The sequence below is a fragment of the Gymnodraco acuticeps genome, unplaced genomic scaffold (assembly GCF_902827175.1).
Source record: "Gymnodraco acuticeps unplaced genomic scaffold, fGymAcu1.1, whole genome shotgun sequence".
NCBI lineage: Eukaryota > Metazoa > Chordata > Actinopteri > Perciformes > Bathydraconidae > Gymnodraco > Gymnodraco acuticeps.
This window is the reverse complement of record NW_022991286.1, coordinates 1,752,793-1,777,618: the sequence shown is the minus strand read 5'-3', so window position 1 is coordinate 1,777,618 and position 24,826 is coordinate 1,752,793. Positions and strand designations below refer to the sequence as shown.

The window sequence follows — 24,826 nt, the reverse complement described above, 5'->3', positions numbered from 1 at the left end:
TCACTATAAAGTATATTCATTACTCGTTATTCTCTACTAATAGTTCATTAAAGACTGTATATAATGACTATTTTGCACATCCCTTTCAAGATTTCAAGATTTTCTAAGGTTTATTGACATATCATATACACAAACGGTGTAGTTATGCATTGAATTAAAAACTTGGGTCGCAGGTTCCTCAACAGTGCATTACAAGACATCTATCAATATGTGTGTATACCTCCATCAATGTTAACTACACTGAACAAAAATATAAACGCAACACTTTTGTTTTTGCTCCCATTTTTCATGAGATGAACTCAAAGATCTAAAACATTTTCTATATACACAAAATAACCATTTCTCTCAAATATTGTTCACAAATCTGAAAAAATCTGTGATAGTGAGCACTTCTCCTTTGCCGAGATAATCCATCCCACCTCACAGGTGTGGCATATCAAGATGCTGATTAGACAGCATGATTATTGCACAGGTGTGCCTTAGAATGGCCACAATAAAAGGCCACTCTGAAACGTGCATTTTTGCTTTATTGGGGGGGTCCGAAAACCAGGCAGTATCTGGTGTGAGGGGTAGGGGTAGGGTTAGGGGTAGGGTTAGGGTTAAGGCCCTGACAAACCAACCCGATTTTGGGAGTCAGAGGCCGTCAGAGGCCGTCAGAGGCTGTCGGGCATTCGCGGCGCCGTAGTCAGGTTGGTGTGTCCCGCACCGTCTGCCTGACTATGCATGGCCGATTCAACATTGAATCGGCCATGCATCGGGTCAGGCAGTCGGACCAAGCAATCACTCTGATTGGCTGTTCAGCTAGCGAATCAGAAGCGAAACGGAAGTGAGGGACGTAAACAAACGATTTAAGAAGTCACACACAGACCAGTGTTGCCAACTTGGCGACTTTGTCGTTAAATTCGGCGGCTTTTCAAACCTTCCGGCTACTTATTTTTGTCAAAAACGACTAACGACTAATCTAACGACTTGTAATGGTGTTATTATGGACTTTTCTGGTGTTTGGAGACTCACGTATTGTTCTGCAGTTAACGAGCTGCCGTGAGCCCCCCAGCCCTCCTCACAGGCGCGCAGACTCACAGTTGCATCCCGCAGCAGCTCAGCTGCAGTCAGAGCAGAGAGGAGACAGCCACACTCTCCCGCGTCAAGACAGCTTCAGTCACTTAATCACCTCGTTCACTGTGTGTGTGCCTCTCTGTGACAAGCTAAACATCCACGTAAGTCATCGTGTCACAGTCTAAACTGTATTCACAAAAGTACAGAAAGGAGTGGGAATCAAACCCTGAGTTTAAAGGATGGTTGAAGCCATTTATTGGAGATGACACACGGGCATACTATACTGCCTTTATTGTAAGGGATATTTCTACTAAAAACTACTCAAACTATTTCTACTTTCTACTATAATACATGATAAAATATGTCTTGATTATATTTTGTAGTGTTCGGAATCTTTAAAGTTAACTGAAGTTATCAAATAAATGTAATGTAAAACTGAATCAAACCATAAACAAGGTGGCCTGTTGGGATTACTATATATATATATCTGCATTATTTTATCCCACTTTATGCTTTGCTCTTGCTGCTTATTTTACACTGTTTTTATATCTTATTTCTTACTGATGTAAAGCACTTTGAACTGCAATCCCCTGTATGAAAGGTGCTATACAAATAAAGTTATTATTATTATTCAGATGGATGTTTCTGCCCCTCTGTTCATTCTCCCATTATCCTCCTCAATCTGCCTAGAAGTATTTTAATTGTGTAGCTGTTACTATAACCAATACTAATGCTAGGGCTGCAACTGACAGTTATGTAGGCACATTGTTATTGTTTCTTATCGCTGTGTGATTAAAAGAATAAACACAAATAGCAGGATAGGCAATGCAAAACTTTATTTCGTACCTTCATACACACATAACACAACATTAGAATGAGCTTTTATCAACGCCTACATGATGATAACCTGTCAACATGACATTAATACAGAGCGGGCAGAACCCAAATCTAGCTCCAGTGCCGCACGAATCATGTTTTCAATGGACGAGAGTGAAAATGGAATGCACTATTTGTTGTTTGTTTATATCACGGTCTGTTCTTCTTCTCTGTCTTCTGGTTGTTGCCTCTTTTGAATGACGAATACACACTACCGCCACCTGCTGGTAAGGAGAGTTATTGCCACTCACGCACTGAAGTCTTTGCGGTGTGTTCCCGTGCGACACATGGCCAAGACGCAGGAGAACACGGCGACGCAACAGCCGGCGTCGGCGAGTCCTCTGGTGACTGCTTGGTGTGTCAGGGCCTTTAGGGTAATGTTGTGAATCGAGTGGCCCATGGTGGTGGTGGGGTTATGGTATGGGCAGGCGTATGTTATGGACGACGAACACAGGCCACTTAATTCACAACATTACCCTAACCCTACCCCTACCCCTCACACCAGATACTGCCTGGTTTTCGGACCCCCCCCCACCCCCCCCCCAATAAAGCAAAAATGCACGTTTCAGAGGGGCCCTTTTTTGTGGCCATTCTAAGGCACACCTGTGCAATAATCATGCTGTCTAATCAGCATCTTGATATGCCACACCTGTGAGGTGGGATGGATTATCTCGGCAAAGGAGAAGTGCTCACTATCACAGATTTTTTCAGATTTGTGAACAATATTTGAGAGAAATGGTTATTTTGTGTATATAGAAAATGTTTTAGATCTTTGAGTTCATCTCATGAAAAATGGGAGCAAAAACAAAAGTGGTGCGTTTATATTTTTGTTCAGTGTATGTTGAAGCACTTATTTTAACTGATATTATACATATGTATTATACTCTTATAAGATGTATGTAGATAGTATAAGAAATGTGCAGAATATGACAGTTTAATGGTGGAGGTACACACATATTGATAGATGTCTTGTAATACACTGTTGAGGAACCTGCGACCCAAGTTTTTCATCTCCGATCTTGTCAGGTATTGAACAATCAATAAATAAAGAACACAGAATTATTAAATAAAATACAGAATTTGTGTGATTATACTAAATGATTTACAAATAAACACCACTGCATATTTACAACTGTTACACATGCTGATGTAACTCAAATGTTTCCTACTTGGGATCAATAAAGTATATCTTATCTTAAGATGATCGATGGCTACTGCTATATTTGCAAAATGTGCCTCTGAACCTTGACAAGTGCATGTTTCAGGCTTATTAATGAACAACAGGAGGGGTCACAGACATAAGACCAGCTGTTAAATAAAGCTCTTCTGACCTTAGCTGGCATGTGGGTATATATTAATGCTGCCCATTATGGGCACAAGCAATTTTCACCCATTTATTAATGATATGTTTTAAATTTCGCAACCGAGTGTGAAGCGGCTGGGATGAGGATCAGCACCTCCAAATCTGAGGCCATGGTTCTCAGCAGGAAACCGATGGACTGTCCACTTCAAGTAGGGAATGAGTCCTTACCCCAAGTGAAGGAGTTCAAGTATCTCGGGGTCTTGTTCTCGAGTGAGGGAACAATGGAGCGTGAGATGGGCCGGAGAATCGGAGCAGCGGGAGCGGTACTGCAGTCGCTTTACCGCACCGTTGTGACGAAAAGGGAGCTGAGCCAGAAGGCAAAGCTCTCTGTCTACCGGGCCATTTTCGTTCCTACCCTCACCTATGGTCATGAAGGATGGGTCATGACCGAAAGAACGAGATCGCGGATACAAGCGGCCGAGATGGGTTTTCTCCGCAGGGTGGCTGGTGTCTCCCTTAGGGATAAGGTGAGAAGTTCGGTCATCAGGGAGGGACTCGGAGTTGAGCCGCTCCTCCTTTGCGTCGAAAGGAGCCAGTTGAGGTGGTTCGGGCACCTAGTTAGGATGCCACCTGGGTGCCTCCCTAGTGAGGTGTTCCAGGCACGTCCAGCTGGGAAGAGACCAAGGGGTAGACCTAGGACCAGGTGGAGGGATTATATCTCTTCGCTGGCCTGAGAGCGCCTTGGGATCCCCCAGTCAGAGCTGGTTGATGTCGCCAGGGAAAATAAAGTTTGGGGCTCTCTGCTGGAACTGCTACCCCCGCGACCCGACCACGGATAAGCGGGAGAAGATGGATGGATGGATGGATAAGTGCGTTCATGATGGCTCACTTCAGTGATAGTGATGACATCGTTTTGAAATTATTAACCGAGTCATTTTCAAGATTGAGTTACAATGATAAATTGGAGTGGCAAAGGATCAGCTGCATGACCCGCCATCAAGTGCTTCATCCAAAAGGACAGGAGGATGGACTTTGTGTTTAAGTGATTTGATCATCAAAGGTAGGCCTAAGTCATTTTTAATGTGGGTCGCCGTGCCGACTTAATTCATTTGTAATTGTTACTTGGCTGTGGGTGCCCTGTCATGATAGGTGTTTCTATAAATTGTGTTGTTTTGTGTGGTAGAGGGTCGCTGTCATTGATGCGTTTTGCATACGCTGAAGTATACGCTGTGATGTAATAACTCTTTTTTTTTTAGGGAGAGGGGGGGGGGGGGGGTCAGAGGGCCTAGGTATAAAGGTCACGGCTCGCCACTGCCCTGACAGTTAAAAAGAGATGTCAATCTTCAAAATCGACCAAGGGGGGCTCCAACTTGTGGACTCCAACTTGTGTTTATTAATCAAACAAATAAATAAACACAAGGATATTTATGTGTTATTGTTGAGTAAATGGAGAATTGCACAGGGGAAAATAACGTATCTATGCCACAATTTTAGATGCGGATTTTGTTAAACTATACGTTTGCGCTGTGGACCAACACTATAAGTTGACGGGAAGGGGGTAGCAATAAAGATAACACCATTAAACAGTTACACAACATAACAGAAATAATATCGATAGCAGCATTCCTAGCAACCACCTTGGTAACAATGAAAACGTTGAATGGACACAATTTCCTGAAGTAATCTTCATAATAATAACTAACAAACTAAAGATCATGTACATTCACTGCACACATAATCTGAAATAACAACTCATATTTCTCGCATCAAATGAAATCAAAACGCATTTTAATGGCCAAACTAACCTTAAAATAGGCCTTTTCCAGAGAATAAAACGAATGTCGGCCATGTTTTTTTTTTCTGCAGGGAGAAATTTGAAGATCACGTGACATAGACGCCAGCCATTGGAATGAATGATGAAACAAAAAGAAGGGATCCTACAATTTCAGAGGCGTTTTTGTAGAAATACTACATCCCAAGTTGGGGACCAACGTAGTTATTACACGTCTTTTTGTGAGACTGGGTTGGAATGTCTCGTGATGTTAGTGAATTCTTAAAAAACAAAACACCATTTAATTTCGGGTTAAAATGGGTTGTAACTGCGTCATTACTCATTAGTAATGCGTTGTTACAGCAAAAAGTAATACATTACTGTAACTCTGTTACTTTTGTAACGCGTTACACCCAACACTGTTAAGCATACATATGACATATTTGGCATGACATCTTTGTGTAGGCCGACCTGGAAGTTAGCGTCACAAAGGGCTCCCTAGACAAAAAGGGATTTTTCCATTGGATTTTGGAATATCGCAGAAAAATAAGCTCTGTGGCAAACACACGTGTATGATACTTATACAGTTTACTTTCATTCTTTATTTTGTTAGGCAGGATAATCTCCACATGTTCGGCATGATGACGTTGAGTTGTCACATTTAGCCACTTGTTAGCAACCGCTATTTGTATGTCTCTTAAAAGCTTCAGACATTCACAATCAGGGTATTTACGTATTTTATGTATTTGATCTCAAACTAAACATGAGAATAATTTAAGTTTATGTTAACCACATACCTTTATTCAGGCTTCTAACACAAATCCATTAAAGTAACCTTGACAAGGAGAAACATTTATGAGCTAACCAAAGTGCTAGTGACCAAAGTGCTATTATTCCTGCATCCCTGGTGCTACTAATGACAATGCTCACAAATGGGAGCTGCAGGTTCTTAGCTTTTGGCGAACCAACAGACCGCAGGATGCATTGAAGTGTTTTTTTTTTCTAAGTCAAGAAAAAATAAAGGTAATGATGTAGCATTTGCTGCCACCTTTCATGGGTGGACAATAAAGCTTGTTACAGGTAACATTTATTTAATTAAATGAAGCTGCTGGGAAATGTAGTTTACCAACTAACAAAGCCTCTTTGTCTGTATGTTGGTTGATAACAAGGATCAAGCTACATGGGTTGAGTCATATTTTGGAGAAAGTCTGTTTTGACATAATAAATATACCAAACTTTGAGCACACATTCAAAGGTTCATCCTACTTACCCCAAAGTTAGTGAGCAGTGGTGTGTGTGTGTAGGTCAGCATGGTATAGCTTGGACATAGAGTCTGCATATACACATCAGCAGTGCGGGTGGGGGTCGGTGCGTAGGCCAGAGTCTGGGCTGAAGGGTCCTGCTGGTTGAAGTCAGAAGAAGCCCAGGGTGCTACAGCAGGATGCAGGCCAGCACTGTGGGCAGCTGGGGCAGCTCTCCATCCTGCAAACTGCTGCAGATCTCCCACTGCAGGCGCTGTCTCTGCTGGGGAGCTGCCAGCAACGTCAAGACCAAACAGGCCTGATTTTGAAACAAAAGATTGAGTCTTCAAAGTCAGACAGAGATATGTCAGATGCAACTGTTAGAAAGAGCATGTATACCTTGTGTGTAGGATGACTGGATGTTGTGTGTGACCACATCCTGAATTAAAAAGAACAAAAGTTCAGTAAGTCAACAATTTGCAGGAGAACCATAACCACATTTTACTGCTGTTTCTACAGCTTATCTAACAACTAATGTTTATATATCAATATGAAGTGTTTATAATTTTACCGATTAAGTCCAGGTGTGAGCAGCTGCTGAGGCGACATAATTAAAGTATGTTTGTGTGTGTTATAGAGAATGTGTGCGTGTTTTTACAATTTTCCACGTTTTTATCCAAAGCGTCTTACATACACTTCAATACTTCAGTAGACATGCCTACGGGAGAAATGTCTGTGATCTTCAAGCTCATGAATTCGATCCGAACAACAGTTATACAGGTTTTTGCGTTTACTTGAAACCTACACACTGCAATTGAATAATTATACGATTGTGTTTGTGGACACCGTATTGCCTGAAGGCACAACAGAAAAAGTTTTCTTACACCAAATTAATTTGTTCAAAGAGAGAGGGTGGAGTCAGGCTGCAACCGCAGATGGAGGAAGGAAGACTTCTCATAATGATATGTGAAGTAAATCTTACATTTCCGAAAACGATCCTCTCTTAGGATAGCTTTACATTTTACAATTCTTCATACAATGCCGCAATGCCTAGCTAGCAGTTAGCAGCTATCAATCTGTGAGGGCACCCACCTGTCAATCACAGCAGCCAAGCCCTTCATTGTGCTTCACTTTAAGACAAAACATAAATTAAACGCCTAAGTCATATTGAATAATGAACCGTCGTTGCAGTTGTCATGAACGGAACATTTTCTATGGAGACCAAAACGGTGCCTTTCATAATATTCTGGCTCAAGGCACGTTTGAGCATGATCATATTGTTGTAATATTGACTAGAATGTGGTTTGTTTGTTATGTTTAATGTAATCCAGGAATTAGGAGAGTGAGAGTTAATTCTTGAATTTAAAGGGGCCCTATGATGCGTTTTGTGCTTATAGGTTTTTGCATGTAAATGGTCTGCAAAGGCTGAAATCCCTGTGTTCCCTCCAGAAGGAGTTTCTCTCCCTCACACTCCCCCCTGCACAAAACACCTCCATTGGAATCCTTTATTTAATTATGTTTCATAGTGAGATCACTATGCAAGACTCACACATCTATTTGCTAGCGCTCCAACACATTGTATGTGATAAGGAGAGGGACATTTTCGACACACCTCTAAGCTGTTGACCAATCACAACAGAGCTGGCCAGCTGACCAATCAGTGCAGACTGAGCTCTGGTTTCAGACAAAGGGTGAAAAGATGTGCTGCAGCACAGGCAGTATGAGAAAAATAAAGCTTTTTGAACATTAAAGCATAAAAACATGTCACAGTAGAGGCACAAAATACAAATACAACCCGGTAAATGTGCACAATATGTCCTATATAAATTGATACCAGGGGCTGAAATCAGTAGTAGCAAATAGTTGTAAATAAGTAGTAAATAGTAGCTAAATCTGGTCCAAAGCATCTATTGTATTTATATTGACAGTGCAAGGTGAGTGAATAACAAGCAGTACAAGCAGTAGTACAGTGCAGAATTTGTTGTGAGAGAAAAGTCTAAAAAACGAGGCAGCTTCAGTCAGAACAGATACACTGTCAGTTTCCGGGCCGCAGCTTGAGACGAGCAGCAGTGAAAGACTTAATCCACCTGCCTGCTGTCAGCCGCATGTTCAGAGGCTGCAGGGCATGTCCTGTCGCATGCCTGAGAGAGAGGTACTGAGAAACTGCTTAGTGTTACAGCTTTGACAGCACGTGGACAGTTAGTGAGAGTCTCTCACATCAAATTCTTTAAGCCAGGGTGTTTAATATTGGAGAAGCGAGCAAGAGAAAACTGGATTTATAGAATATTGCCAACTCTGTTCCAATAAAATGTGGCTGACAACACCAGCTCCAAAAGTCGTATCATGATGAAATAAATAATTTAACATGGTAACTGTTAGTGCTCACAGCTATAAAGCAATTAACTTGTGGAAGACTTGAAATGAATGCACAGGTAGCGGGTAAGTCGCCATGAGTTATAGAGTGGTGCAGTGATGACGCAGGTGTTCACAAGAAGTGAAAAGCAATGGGAATTCCCAATGGGTTTTGGAATATTGAAGAAAATAAGCTTTGTGGCCAAGGCAACAGGTTTGTGATACTTAACAGGTTTTATTCAGCAGGAAAATCTCATCAGAACTTTATCTGTTCGAATTTCACATATTTATTTATTATTACAATATTACAATATTATTACAATATTATTTCACTTTACAGTATTTGATTTGATATTATATTTTTAGCTCACCATTTTTTTTTTACTTATATATTTAACTTCTTCTGCATCATTTGAATATTAGTCTTGCAACATTCTCTTGCACTATTTATTTTCTGCTCTGTTCCTTATTGCACTATTTGTTATTGTTTTTTATTTGTTTCCTTGTTTTATGTCTTATATATATTTATTTCGGGCACCTAGTTAGGATGCCACCTGGGCGCCTCCCTAGGGAGGTGTTCCAGGCACGTCCAGCTGGGAAGAGACCAAGGGGTAGACCTAGGACCAGGTGGAGGGATTATATCTCTTCGCTGGCCTGGGAGCGCCTTGGGATCCCCCAGTCAGAGCTGGTTGATGTCGCCAGGGAAAAGAAAGTTTGGGGCTCTCTGCTGGAACTGCTACCCCCGCGACCCGACCACGGATAAGCGGGAGAAGATGGATGGATGGATGGATATATTTATGTTGCATTGTTTGAGGAACCTGGGACTTAAGATTTGTATTGCCTTATCTACACTGTAGCTACTGTGCATATGACAATAACGGTACGTCCACACAGCAGCGTTAAAAAAATCTTCCAACGCTTTTGCCCATTCACTTTGAATGGGGTGACGTCACTTTGCCTCACTTTTCGCCGAACTGCATTGTGGGAAGCAAAGCGGAGATTTCCAGGCATCTCAGGCTTCAAAAGTTGAGCAATGTTCAACTTTTGAATCTTCTGAAGCTTTCGGTGGAAGCGTCAGCCAATCAAATCATATGCCAGTACAAACTCTAGCCAATCAAACCGCTGCTTGTGTGTCAGGGGCGGGAGATTCATGTGATTGGTTGTTGGTCGAGCTTCAGACACGCCCGCCGGCAAGCTTTTTCCAAAGCCGCTGTGTGGACGTACCGTAAAGCATTTGAATCTTGAATCTTCTGATTTTTGAAGTATAAATGCTATCGCCAGAAGTACAAATCTATCTTTAGGCTATACAAGAAACCAAATGACGGTTGCATGACTCCACATTAACACCGTTAAGCCAAAAACAGCTAATGTTTGGTGTGATGATGTTTAGTGGGTTTTTTAGTCGCTTGTAAGCAACTGCTTTTTGAGACCGCTGTTTTTAGATTCTGACATTCACGAGTGGAGTATTTACTGACTTCGTTTTTGTCGTAAATTAAAACCAGCCTGTCCTCTTCCAAAAAACAACCAAATAGGTCGATTGTTCAGCAGCTTATTACGACCTATAGTCACCTTTTAAAGTTTAGCACCTCTAGTGGTCGTGTAAGAAACAACAATTTGCGGCATATGCTCCCGTTAATTTCAAACGCTCCGGAGGGTCGTATATTCACAAATAACCCTCTCTGGAAAATCCTAAATTGTGGAATAGTTTGGCCATTAAAATGCTTTTTGATTTGATTTCTAGCGAGAAGTGTATATTGTACTTTTAGAATTCACGTCCAGTGGATGTGTAGGATCTATAGTTTGATAGATATTACGAAGATGATTTGAGGTCTCGCCAGGAGAACGTTAATATACTACGTCTATCCCCACAGCGTCCATGTAAAGTTAGCGTCAACCCTCACGGGGTGAAAACAGTATTTCCGGTGTCGAAGTTTTCATAATAAAACCGGAAGTATTCCCCTCACTGTCAAATGATTTCACAGTGTGCAGTACTCATCCACTAAAAAACATCAGTTTATCCTTGTTAATTACACAACATTGATTGGTTTAAATTGTGTAAAATACTTTTGTGTTTTTAACCTTCGATTCGGAGAAACAAATAGTTTTTGGGAAGTTTAGGATGGCCGAAGACACTACACTACCCATAATCCTCAGCTATCGTTTGGGACTACAACATCCGCTTTGCATTTGATTTATTAAATGCTTTCGGAATGTAAAGATCATTTCAACAAAAAAGAAAAAAAAATGTCTTAAAGCACATACAGTGTACATGTATGTAATGTAAATGTGTAGGGGGGGGGGGGGGTACAGTGGGTGGTCATTGAAAATGTGTTCTTTTTTTTTTCTTTTAATAAGGAGCATTTACAAGTATAAGTAAGACAAACAACAACATGGAGACAAAAACAGAAAACAAAAACAGTGTGTGTGCGTGCGTGCGTCTGGGGGATTGGACAAAAAGAGATTAATAAATGACAAAATTATCATTAAAATGAAATGAGTAACAATATAATAGGGTTAGGGTATATAAATAGTATGACCTTAAAGAAGTAGAAACGGGTGGTGGGTGAGATCGGACTGAGGATTATTAATTACATTTTTCAATAAATGGGTTCCAGATTGTATCAATATCATTGGTTTGTTTTTGTATTTCGGCAAATACTTCTTCCATTGAAATGTATTCTATAAGCAGGTTTTTCCAAATTGTGATTGCTTTTGTGTCGTGATTTCCAATTCATGAGGATAGTTTTTTTTGCAATGATTAGGGCTATGGACAGAATTCTACTTGATGTAATGTTGATGTTTACATTGGAAATGTCTCCTAGTAAACAAAGGGATGGAAGAAGAGGGATGTGGCAGTCGAGCAAAAGAGAGGTTGTCAGTGATGTTATGCCAGAATTGCTTAACTGGTGTGCATTCCCGTGTGGCATGAATTGTAGGTGTCTGTGGTGTTAAGTGAGCAATGAGGACAGATGTCAGAATCTACCAAACCCATTTTAAACATCCTATCCCCTGTGTAGTGCCCTCTGGGAATAATCTTATATTGTATGAGGTGCATGTTGGTGTTGGTTGATATGGAGAAGATGTTTCTGCAAATTTGAGACCAGAACTCGGCGTTCGGGGTGATCTGTAGATCTTTTTCCAATTTATTTGAGGGGATGGACATTGTTAAGTCTGCATGTATTTATATATATTTTTGAAAGCAGTTTTTTTTCTTGATTTGGAATATTTCTGGGGGGGGGGTAAGAGTTCAAAGTTTTCAAAAGATTTCAGGCTTCTAACCACAAACACCTTGACTTCGAGACGAAAAAACTAAATCTTATTAAGTCATTTCCGGGTTTTAGGACTCATTCCTACACCACTACAGGCAACCACAGGTCCTTGTATTATTATTATTTTGAAAAAATGTTCTTAAAGCACTCTTTCCATCCTAGAGTTGACTCATCTAATGTTGAAGTGCTAATGGTCATTCAACCATCAGGAGACAAGCTGACATTTAAAAAAATCCCCTTTTCCTGACTGATGGGTGTATTTGTTTAACTGTAAACTGAAGGCACTTAAACAAGACACTATGGCAAATACGAGGATCTCAAGCCAAAGCTCTGTGGCTAAACAATAATCCCTTGAACATTATGTCAGCCTGCTGCTCTTCACATCAGAGCAAATCTGGAGAAAAAAAATGACTCCTGATAAAAACTTGTGAACTGTCAGACGATAAAGGCGAATTCAACCTTGGTTTGCCATGGAGATTTTTGTCCTGCTTTTCCCTTATCTGTTTCTGGGATTTCTGGTTCCGATTTGATACAATGGCAGTGAATATAGTTTTAATTTGTAATGTTCACAGTAATGATACATTAGCCAACTTTAAAACATTCACAATTATCATATTTTTTAAGAGTGAGTGCCCCCATTATTTTGGATAATTTGCAGACTTCAGAGTTAATTTAGCTTTTGAAAGCATGAGTGAGAGTTGCACAACTCTCATCTGGATGTTTTTTTGTTAATAATGAATATTTAACGTAATGAAAATGTTGCATTTTTTTAAATATGCTTATTTGTTTTCCTACCAAAAATACAAAATATAAAGTTTACCGTTAGTTTAGCATAGCATAAAGACAAAAAACAAAGGAAAACAGCTCCTGGCTCTGTTCGAAGGTTAAAAGAAATCCTGCCGGGAGTTCAAAAGCTTGGTAATTAAGTTTTCACCAATTTTAGGTAAGTTCAATAACAACAACCATATATAGAGACATTTTGTCATCACTGTGATGTTGCCAGGCAGCTAGCAGAACTGTCTAGAAGTCACCCTGTCAAGAAATAATTTGAACATGTAAAACTCTCGATTTTTTCTTTACTTTGATTTTGTACATTGTTGTACATGTTTTTTATGTAGCATACATGTCCTGTAGCTCTTGACAAAAATGTGAAATAGTTCCCAAAAGTTTGTATAATTTCGCTAATGAGGTAGGATAAATATGATTACGGCAGTGATAAACAACATTGGATTCATTAAAAAACCCAGGGACCCTTTAAAATCAAAAGTACACACGAAATATGAATTCACGTTTTTTGCAAAATTGGAGTACGCTTAGGTTAAAGGATGCTTTGATCTTATCCAATGTAAGTTTCAAAATCAACATTCATGTTCTACAGAAATACTCTCACGCAGAGAAGCTTCATTACATTTCGCAACTAAGATAACATTCAACTACTCTTGATTTATTTTATTTTCCTTGTCTAGTAGATGTAATAAATAGCAAGTGGGAGGGTCTGTGGCAAAGCTGCAAATCATTTTGCATAGGGCTGTGTGCCGAGCCCTGGAGCCATTCAGGGGAAGGCTTTAACCGTCATGGAAAAACACCTGGATTATATAAGGACAACCCCCCCCCCCCACACACACACACACACACACACACACACACACACACACACACACACACACACACACACATCCCTCACTTTGCTCAGGGATTTGCCCTGAGTCTTGAATGCTCACAACCTGATGGCCTCTCTTTGGCCCTCCCTTTCACCTCTCTAATATTCCAGCTATGATTGGTTTAATAATGTTCTAATGGTAAAAGTTACTCTCCAATCCAGATGTGTTGCAGCTTGCTCTTGACAATGGCGACTTCTACAACCACTCGTTAATTTCTTTTGAATCCTCAATCGGCCTCAGTGCTGCAGAAACCTTGAAGATACTTTACTGCCTGGAGACTAATGGTGATTAACCATCTTAAATGCTATAAAAACATAATAATTACAATTGCAACATGTTATTTAGACATGATTCCGCACATGAGTGATAAAGTATATTGATCATGGAGACTAGGCAAAAAGAAAGTTCCTGAGTTTAGAAATGTATTGTATTTGAAACATTTAAAAGTACATTTGCTGCATGTTTATTTCAAGTATTCCAGTAAAACACAAAGCACATGTTTGAAATGTTGGATTAGTCCGACAACTCATAATCCTGAGCAATCATTACTCCATACAGTAACTGCTGCTGCTACTCTGTGGTTTCAGTATTTGCCAGGTTTGGAGTGCTTAACACATGTTCCAAAAGCACAAGGGAAACTTTGCTTTGTTATATTAAGTGTATAAATAGGGTGGGGAATTCAGATCCTCAAAAGTCACCAACACATTTTAATTGATGGAGTAAAGTATCTCTCTTCCAAAGTGCCTGAAAAAACAACAATCTTATGAATGAATGACGTGGTACCCTCACTGCGGTTGGGGGGGCTGTCTTGGTGCTGTGAGGATCCAGACTCCTCTTCTTCCTCAGCAGCTCTTTGACTGGGTCTCTGACTCGAACCCCTTGGTACGGTCTGGACCTGGCCAGTGCTGAAGGTGGCGCTAGAGAAGAAAAAACACATCAACTTCTTAATAAATGCCATCCATATAGAGTGGTGCATAGAGTGTTTTTGTATATTGACCCTGAAGTTAGCCTTATGTCAAGGGTTCCCTTGACATAAGCAATTCCCATCCCATTGGATTGTGGGAGCAAAATAGCGGGATAATTTCCACAGATTAACACCAATTTATGCTTTCTGAAGCGTTAATTCAATTGCTAGATGTAAAAAGCTATTGTAAGGCTAAAAACCAACTACAAAAAACCTCCGCTAAGCAACAGGTGGTCACTTGTCGGGGTATTGACGTGTAGTAGGGTAGTTAGTCCTTTGTTAGTAACCACCGTTTTAGTGACGCGTAAATAAATTCTCTTAAACTAGCGTTAACTTTATTCCAGGCATCTAATCCAAAACATCTTCCAAAAAACGCTAACTTCGAGACAAGGGAAGTTAAAAATGCGAACTAATTTCCGGTTTTAAAGACTCATTCCTACACCACTGTATTTGCCTGCTCGTTAAAATTAACACTAACGGATTGTGATATACTACTGTCCTTTTGTTTTATTTTGTTTTATTTAACACCTGCCATTTCAATAAGAAATACATGTAAAAACCGACAATATTTCAAATGAACCAGTGCACTCATCGGAGTCTTTTTTTATGCAGTAACACCATCAAATAGATGATTCAATATTTCTATAATATAACATTAGGTTTCAGTGTTTTCTGAGCCACTGACGGAGACTTGAGGCCATATTCTCTCCCAGTACAAATGTTTACAGCCCATAACTTTGTGCAAGTATAAGCTTGATGAGAAATCAGATCTGAAGCAGAGTAAACTTGAGTAAACTCAAAGCTACAGTACTATCAGCCCAGAGGCGACAATGTCAATCTTTGTACAGGCCCCAAACCCTAACCCCCATTAATCCAAAATACACAAAACGGCTACATGTCATTGTCTGAAAACGTTTCTTTCAATGAAGTACAAGTTGTATCGCGCTCTTTCTATAATACAGACCCTTCAAATCTGTACAAAATCCACTCAATTTTTCAATGTTTTTGTCCATGCCTCTATGAAGCAGTCAGAAGCAAAACTGTTTCAACATGTCAGAGAGATAGAAAGATGAGTTGAATACGCTCTGAGCATCTTTGACGTAAGTCGGGCTTGAGTCATTACATTTGAACTCGTCTTGAACTTCCTCCAAACAGTTGTGAAGATATGCCAATCAGTCACTCTGCTGGTGGTGCTAAAGACAACGTTACTGGATCACCAAGGTATTCATGCTCTCGGGATCATACATTTTTTTATATAGAAATGTCATGGCAATCTATCCAATAGTTGTTGAGATATTTCCATATTTTGAATTTTTTCTTTTTTGTGGGTTGGGTTTAGAGACTAAGTTGCTAGCAAAACTGGTTGGCTTTCAGACTTTCTGTTCTGAACGTAAAACATGGTTAAACCATTAATATATACATATTCTGCATGTAGTCTTATTCTAATTGAATTAATTTGAACATTAACATTTAATCTGAGTCAAATAAAAGAAGGTGACAATTGAGCGGCCCGACCAAGCAAGGAGGCAGAGGCAGAACGTCCAAAAATACAACCCGGTAAAGTTCTGTTGAAGCCAAATACACAGTGGACGAAGAGTCGACTAAATTAGCATGTTCCTAAATTAGCACAATACCTTCACTTTCTCCCTAAACCTCAACATATTTGTGAATAATATTGGTGGTCGTATGGACATGATTAAAAACAGTTGGAAAAGTAAACCGCTTTGCTGCTAACATGCTAATATTACTATCAAATCAGTTGAAACATTTTGATAATTTATTATTTCTGGAACATCATTTTTTTAGCCACATCCTACTATTCCAACATTAGCAAACATATTCTGAATACATTTGACAATGCTGTTAAAAAAGTATCTGGGAATTTATAACAAATCAGGTTCTGGACCTTTGTACCTAACAACCACACAGGTTTTATAATATTCGTTGCTGGTGGTACATTAGCACATTTTCACTGTTTGTGTCAGTATAGTTGGACTGATGAGAAAGACAATTATCGTATCATTTCAATCTTGAGGAGCTCTGCTCACTTTCACCCAAAGACTGTTTGTTACCAAAGCATTCCTCTTAAGTATTTCCTGACAGTTACTGCACCTGCTACTGTAACTGCTGTCCCATCACTCCCAAATGACAGAGGATGTTGACCTTTGCACCAGACGGCTGCTGATTCTCTACTTAACCTCAGTTATTTGGATGAGGGTGTCCTGAGCAGTGTTGGGACTAACGTGTTACCAAAAGTAACGCGTTACTGTAACGCAATAGTATGGGCATAGATATGTCTCATAATTATTTGTGTGAACATAAAAATAATTTGTGTGTAAATATGTGATTTGTAAATGTAAAACAACATCCACAAATGCATTTAAAATATTTGCAAACTCACAAATACATTTGCAAGTGTAAAACGGATCTGCAAATACGCTAAATATGTTCACAAATAAAAAAAGATCTGTGAATATCTCTTTAACATTTACACCTTTCGATCAGGCATTTGTGAATCCATTTTGTATTTGTGGACCAAAAATGCGTTTGCGGATCTCAAATCTCTGTTCACGGATCTCAAATCTCTGTTCGCGGATCGTCTTTTTACACACACGGAATTTTGAGACATATTTTCCGCCGGTCTCGGCTAAAATCTACTCGTGTCAGTCGGTTATTTTCGGAAACCACGTGATGGCCAGCTGATGACGACATTTCCGCATGATTTCAAAGTAAGCATGATGGTTTGTTTAATGCTCTGTTTTTGTATTATAATGAACAGCGGAACGTTAGATGCATTCTTCATCACCATCACCATCATCATCATGTTATAGTGATACAGTTAGTTTGTGTTATTGGTTCAATATAGCATATATCGAGCACTTTCGTTGATGTTGAAGTGCAGGCTATACGCCACTTTCGGGTCCCGGGGGAGCAGCTGGCAGTGAAACAGCCCAGATAAAACTCTTTCTTCATTGTTTGTTGTGTATTCAGTCAAGCGGGTCGAAGTTACAAAGCACTTCACATCTTATTAATCGGCCTAATTTTACCTTACCAGTGCAGTAATAAAGTAATGTGTAGAAAAGCACCGTATTTAGGTCAGGGTTATGGTGATGAAGAATGCATCTAACAGAGCATTAAACAAACCATCATGCTCTTACTTTGAAATCATGCGGAAATGTCGTCATCAGCAGGCCATCACGTGGTTTCCGAAAATAACCGAGTGACACGAGTAGATTTTAGCCGAGACCGGCGGAAAATATGTCTCAAAATTCCGTGTGTGTAAAAAGACGATCCGCGAACAGAGATTTGAGATCCGCAAGCGCATTTTTGGTCCACAAATACAAAATGGATTCACAAATGCCTGATCGAAAGGTGTAAATGTTAAAGAGATATTCACAGATCTTTTTTTTATTTGTGAACATATTTAACGTATTTGCAGATCCATTTTACACTTGCAAATGTATTTGTGAGTTTGCTAATCTTTTAAATGCATTTGTGGATGTTGTTTTACATTTACAAATCACATATTTACACACAAATTATTTGTATGTTCACACAAATAATTATGAGACATATCTATGCCCATACAATAGTAATAGCATTACTAGTTGCCTATTCCCATTAAGTAACGCCGTTATAGTTACTGTGATTTAAATGGGTGCGTTACTGCGTTACATTATGTGATGGAACTGAACCGAATCTCCCTGCGGATGTAACTTACAGGCGAATACAGTGATGTCCTCTCACAGTACCATGGAAAAGTGAAAGTGACCAGAGAGGAGTGATGATTGGTTAACGTGGGGTAACATTTCAGGGTAAGCAAATCAGAGACAGAGTTGGGCGGGTCTTGCCTTATGGGGAAAATACACACACGAACACTTGCTAACACACACACCCACGGCAACGCTCACCACTAGCACGCACACACACACACACACACACACACACACACACACACACACACACACACACACACACACACACACGCACGCACACACACGCACACAATGGCAGATGCAAGTATCAGCGAGAGCAGCAGCGCATTTGCAACTTGGAAATATAACCACTATTTTCAATTTGTGGGGATAAAGGACGCAAAAAACATTACGGTAAATAAAATGTAAACTGTGTGCAGGACAGAAAGCATTGTCCACATTGAAAAACAGCAATGCCAATCTCCTGAAGAACCTAAGTAATGTACATGGGGCTATAAAACTAGTCGCCAAAGACCCCACCGTCTCAACCACCAGCAGTGACCCAGATGGAGCAACACCATCTAAATAGCCAAAAAACGATCTTTTTAAATCGCACTTTTGTGTTTTATTGTTCCACTATTTCATAATGATAATTGCTACAATGATGGGGAGTTGTCTTTTCTCTTACTGTGCCACAGAACAACACAAAATCTTTTTTATTGTTAATATTTGTAAAGTAAAGTAACTTGTTACTAGTTAATTTTATAATTTAGTAACTAATAAAGTAACTAGTTACTTTTTTGAGAGCAGTAACTATAACTATTACAAGTTACTTTTTAAAAGTAACTTGCCCAACACTGGTCCTGAGACGAGCTATCTGCAGTTGATTAATATGCCTGTACAGGTCAGGCAGGCTAAGTGGAAACAAGAGGACTGGACGCACAATTAACAGTTCCTCAAACCCCGCCCCCACTTGGTTACTGTTACTGCACCTGCAAGTCTTCTCTGCTCCCACTCAGCATATACATATTTTACAACAACAGTGGTACATTTATTGCTCAAATATTCTCAGCAGTTAATAGAACAATGTGTCCTTGATTTCTGGCAAATGTAGAAAAAAGCAGTCTTCTACAGAGTGACCATTGTGAGGCAACCCAGTCTCACGGTATTTCGTGTCACGACATTTAATCTATTGATTTGTGTTCACCAACACGATTTTCCCCTTTTTTTCGTGTCATACAGAACGATGTATATTTCTATTGGTAGTGTGTTTCGTGCCTGCAACGAGTCTTTTTTTCCGGTCGGGTCTTGGAAGACCGGAAGCTGTGTGGTTCATAAAAACATCTTCTTCATACTCAATATCAAGCCACAATTATTGTTTTTAATTTTAAATCGTATAATGTCTGACTTTTTTTGCCGTCAATGAGGAAAATAAATGGGGTTCAGACTCAGGGCCTCAGAATAGTGAAATCTGTATTTTTGTAAAACTTTTTTTCCTTCTAATTTGATATTCTTTTCTAAATAACACACTGTTATTTACTCATCAATAAAATACAATTATCCTTGTTTTTATTTATTTGTTTAATTCCATAATCTCGGGCTTTTTTGGCGTCCGTCAGGAACTGAATTTCAAAATAAAATAACCGGAAACAGATATACAACCACTGAACTGATTACCCAAGATCCTCAGCTATGGTTTAAGCTCGGTGATTGGATTGTTTAGCCGCAATGCACGTTGGGATATGGTGTTTATGCGATATGAAATCCAAAAAACATTTTAAAAAAAAGAAAAAGAAAAGAATACTTTATTCCGAGTGTTCTTGTTTTTCTCTTTGAAAGTCATCACATAACGGCATTGTAATACACGGTTCGGCTGCATTAAATATTACACATCTGCCGTAGTTCTTTATTTATAGAGCCCTGATTAGAAGACTTCTAGACAAACTGGAAGAAATGCCGCCAAAACTGAATACGTGACGTGGATCATAAATATATCAGCAATTAAACAACATCTTCAATTTCTCTTCACGCAATACGTCTCCTTGCAGTATCAACATTAATTCGGCTGACTTTTATATTTGATCCAATTCGTAGGTTATATTTACACCATAACGATGCACATCTGATATAAAAGGACTTGTCGTTTTTAAAGATATTACTGATTTTTTTTTAATATAAGAATGTAAATACTGAGTCTGAAATAATATAGCAATATGCTGTACAATTACGTGAAAACATGAATAAAACTACACATCTTCAGATGTTATACATAAGTGTCCTACACTAATAATACAAAGTTATTATGGCTGTGTGTACCTTGTGTGCACCGCCTAGTGGTTAAAGCACGTTATTGAATTATTGTTTTTATGTGTTATATTTGATGAAAAAAATATTAAGAGTACATACTTTCATAGGGGGAAAGTAGAAGGTGTGTGATAGAAATATAGAATATAAAAAATCAAGAAGATACTATAAGTGATCTCTACAATAAAACAGTTTAGTACAGGACGTCCAAAGATATTAATAGGAGGAGGTGCAAAACAGAAAAACTAATCAACTTTTATTTAAACATTAAATAATACCTTAGATTAAGGTCTTCTTTTAAAAGCCTGACAAAGTACTTACGGTCTAATATATTGCTTTTCTGCAATGTTAACTATGTTGAAGCACTTATTTTAACTGATATTATACATATTAATTGTACTCTTATGTATGTAGATAGAATAAGAAATGTGCAGAATATGACAGTTTAATGGTGGAGGTATACACACATATTGATAGATGTCTTGTAATGCACTGTTGAGGAACCTGCGACCCAAGTTTTTCATTCATTCACCATAGTTGTGTATATGATATGTCAATAAACCTTAAAACATTTTGAAATCTTGAAAGGGATGTGCAAAATAGCCATTATATGCAGTCTTTAATGAACTATTAGTAGAGAATAACGAGTAATTAATATACTTTATAGGGATCTGCAGATAAATGTTTAGTCTTCTCAAGCACCAACAATCAAATATCTCTCCTGATTGTTGGCACTTGACAATCACCTTCCCTGAATTTTACTCAGGTGTAACTAAAGTCTGCTTTAAGGGTTGTTTATATTTCACATCATTAATCACAAATCTGCAAAGTAACTAAAATAAATGTAGTGGAGTAAAAATACCAGGTTAACCTCTGAATTGAAGTGGAGTAGAATGACAAAGAAACAATGAGCTGTCATGTGGGTATATATTAATGCGATTTTCACCCATTCATACATTTAAAAATGTTTTACATTTGATAACACCAATGTGTTTAATACTGGTAACTTCTAATTGAGGGAAAAACGAAAACGTTCCCAGTAGAGACGTCACATAGAACATTTTGCGAAACACAATAGCCAGCATGTGTAGTTCTGCGGGTGGGGGTGGGGGGGGGGTGGGGGGGGGGGGGGGGGGGGTCTGGTCCCGTTCGATTCCAGTTTTGGATAGTCTGCCGTGGTTTCGTTCCATTTCAAAGAGCTGTTTGACGCTCGGCGTAACCTTGGCGCACTGCCACTCCAACATCCAATCCGAGAGCTTGAAGATTAATCACGGGGACAATAGTTCCAAACGATAGCTGGGGATTATGGGTAGTGTAGTGTATTCGGCCATCCTAAACTCCGAAATGTTTTTCGGATTTCATATCGCATCATCACCATATCCCAACGTGCATTGCGGCTAAAACATCCAATCACCGAGCTTAAACCATAGCTGAGGATCTTGGGTAATCAGTTCAGTGGCTGTGTATCGCAATGATGCTCGAAATGTCCCATATAGGCCTACGTCTGTTTCCGGTTATTTTTATTTGGAAATTCAGTTCCTGACTGATGCCAAAAAAGCCCGAGATTATGGAATCAAACAAATAAATAAAAACAAGGATAATTGTGTGTTATTGTTGAGTAAATAACAGTGTGTTATTTAGAAAAAAATAACAAATTAGAAGGAAATAAAGATTTTAAAAAATACAGATTTCACTTCGGAAACAGTACCGAAGGAGTGGCAGACCGGGGTGGTGGTTCCCCTTTTCAAAAAGGGGGATCAGGGTGTGTGCCAATTACAGAGGCATCACACTACTCAGCCTCCCCGGGAAAGTTTACTCTAAGGTACTGGAAAGGAGGGTCAGGCCGATTGTCGAACCTCAGATTGAGGAGGAACAATGCGGATTCCGTCCTGGTCGTGGAACGACGGATCAGCTTTTTACTCTCGCAAGGATCCTGGAGGGGGCCTGGGAGTATGCTTATCCGGTCTACATGTGTGTTGTAGACTTGGAGAAGGCGTATGACCGAGTGAATGTGAATGGTGATTAATCATGATTAATACATTTTTTAACTGTGATTAATCTGATTACAAATTGTAATCGTTTGACATCCCTAATTTAAACCATACATTCTTTAGTTTAGAATACAATTATGCCTTCTATTTGCCCATGCTTTTTAAAAAGTGCCCTGGATTCAATGTTCAACTGTTCACTATCTTGACCAGATTGAGTCCTTTTCTAATTTTATTGTCCTGCTTTCTTCGACATGGCCATTGTGAAAATACAGCCGAGGTGTTGCTGGTGGTTGAGATATAAAGCTGTCATAAGGCAACAGTTACAAAATATTTGAGAAGACCCATGGCAAAGGGCTGAAGTTTGTGTAGCCAATAAGTCATTTAAGTTAAATGATTATGCTGACAAGCAACTATGTATTTTGTTAATCCTAGTTACACATTTGGATAAAGCCTGTAAATGAGAAAATGTATCAAAACTAAGAAGGTTGAAGAGTGATCACTACAACTGGAAGTACTCAAATAGAAAAAGTTCAACTTTTTATTGGACTTTTATTCAAAAAGGGTTTAAAACAAATCAACGAAATAAACTTTAAATGTTACATTATGAATATTTAACTTAATCTCTAATGCAAAAAATATTTTGTTGTCATTCTCTTCAGAGAAAGAAAAAAAAATCACCATGGCACATACATGGGGTGTCAACCAACAGAAAAGAGGAAGCTCCACAGATGTGCAATGTTTTACTGCGGTGGACGACTGCTGCCATTTTGCATATCAAGATTACAGCCTAATAGCAACACGCAGCCAACATCCAGATGACCACCTTCCTCTTTCCAAAGAGTCCGACACAACAGCTGCAACACTGATCCTGACACTGATCACAGGAAAAGCTGGCATATTCTTTCCTGCTTTTCGAAGTTCTCTAAAAAAAAATAAACAACCTCGTAAAGAACTGAGCCAAAAGGACTGTGCACATCTAAGTAAGGTTGCGTTTTACATATCTGACAAGCTAACAAATGCAGTAGCGGATAGTCAAACAGGTTAAACTACATATATAATGCTTTTTACAACAACAACAACAACAACAACAACAACAACAACCACAACCCCCAGTCTACAGTATTGAACACGATATTCTATAATGACACAGTGAGAAGACAATTACAATCCATGCAAACAGGTTGTATGTATTGCAAGAATATCGAAGTAGATTTAGTTATATTCAACATAATATTATGTTATATATATGATGTACACAAAAATGAAAACACTATTTGAACAATTAAGTATTTGTTTCAAATGTTTAAAACTCTTTTATCTCCTTCAAAGGAAATCAAAGCACATTTAAAAGCATTATTCAAATCAATATGTTAGTTTTATATAAGATAATGAAGACAAATTCACAAAATTAGCAGGAAATTCCTTAACGCAATAAAACAGCAATGAAGTGTTGTACTTACATTTCTCCCAGTGCATTCTGCTTTTCTGGATTATCATATAGTTAAAATGAAGAATATCAAAGTGGCGGGATGACTGACGTGCTTTATACCAGACTGAAGCCAGCTAACAATCCCCCTGGGATGTTGCAGCTCTCCAACCACAAATCTCCCTCTTGCATTTAGTTTCAGTGTTGATACTATTTAGGTTGAACCATAACTAAGAGGCAAAACTTTATTTTTTTAACGTTTTATTTTTTTTTAAAGGTAATGCCAAAATAAACGTAATGGCATGAATACATTAAAAACTGTATGACAAACAATTATATATATATTATATTATATAGAGAAATATCTATTAAAATACTGCTCATGCAAATAATGTTTTTCTGAGTTACTGACTTCCTTTCCAGCCTTCCTTCTCAAACCAAAATGAACCAAATGTTTATTTGTCTGTTTGTCCTGGAAAAACAAATAAGGCAAGGCAAGGCAAGGCAAGTTTATTTATATAGCACTTTTCAACACAAGGCAATTCAAAGCGCTTTACAAAAAATGAAAGACATTAAGAAAATGGCATTTAAAATCAGTCATTAAAAAGAAAAGCTAATAAAAAGAAACATTAAAAGAAAAAATACATGGATAAAAGTTACAGTGCTGTCTAAAATATGAATAATTCAATTAAACATTAAAAGAAAAAGTACATGGATAAAAGTTACAGTGCAGTCTAAGATATGAATAGTTCAATTAAAAGCAGCGACAAAAAGAAAAGTCTTCAGTCTGGATTTAAAAGTAGTCAGAATTGCAGCAGACCTGCAGGTTTCTGGGAGTTTGTTCCAGATATTTGGAGCATAATAACTGAATGCTGCTTTACCATGTTTAGTTCTGACTCTGGGGACAGAAAGCTGAC

General features: G+C 38.8%; 1 protein-coding gene across 4 annotated transcripts in view; it reads right to left on the bottom strand.

The window, feature by feature from the left end:
* Positions 1-24,055, bottom strand: part of LOC117562166 (POU domain class 2-associating factor 1) — a 29,652-nt gene extending 5,597 nt beyond the window's left edge. The window contains exons 1-5 of one of the 4 annotated variants that reach the window (XM_034239995.1): positions 23,944-24,055; positions 23,174-23,405; positions 14,313-14,446; positions 6,647-6,686; positions 6,277-6,566 (exon numbers count right to left, since the gene is read on the bottom strand). In XM_034239995.1, coding sequence (XP_034095886.1) covers positions 6,277-6,566; positions 6,647-6,686; positions 14,313-14,446; positions 23,174-23,249 — 540 coding nt within the window. In that variant the 5' untranslated portion in view covers positions 23,250-23,405; positions 23,944-24,055. The remainder of the gene's footprint in view (positions 1-6,276; positions 6,567-6,646; positions 6,687-14,312; positions 14,447-23,173; positions 23,406-23,943) is intronic. The other 3 variants (XM_034239996.1, XM_034239997.1, XM_034239998.1) reach the window with 3 other exon arrangements.
* Positions 24,056-24,826: the final 771 nt, after the last annotated feature.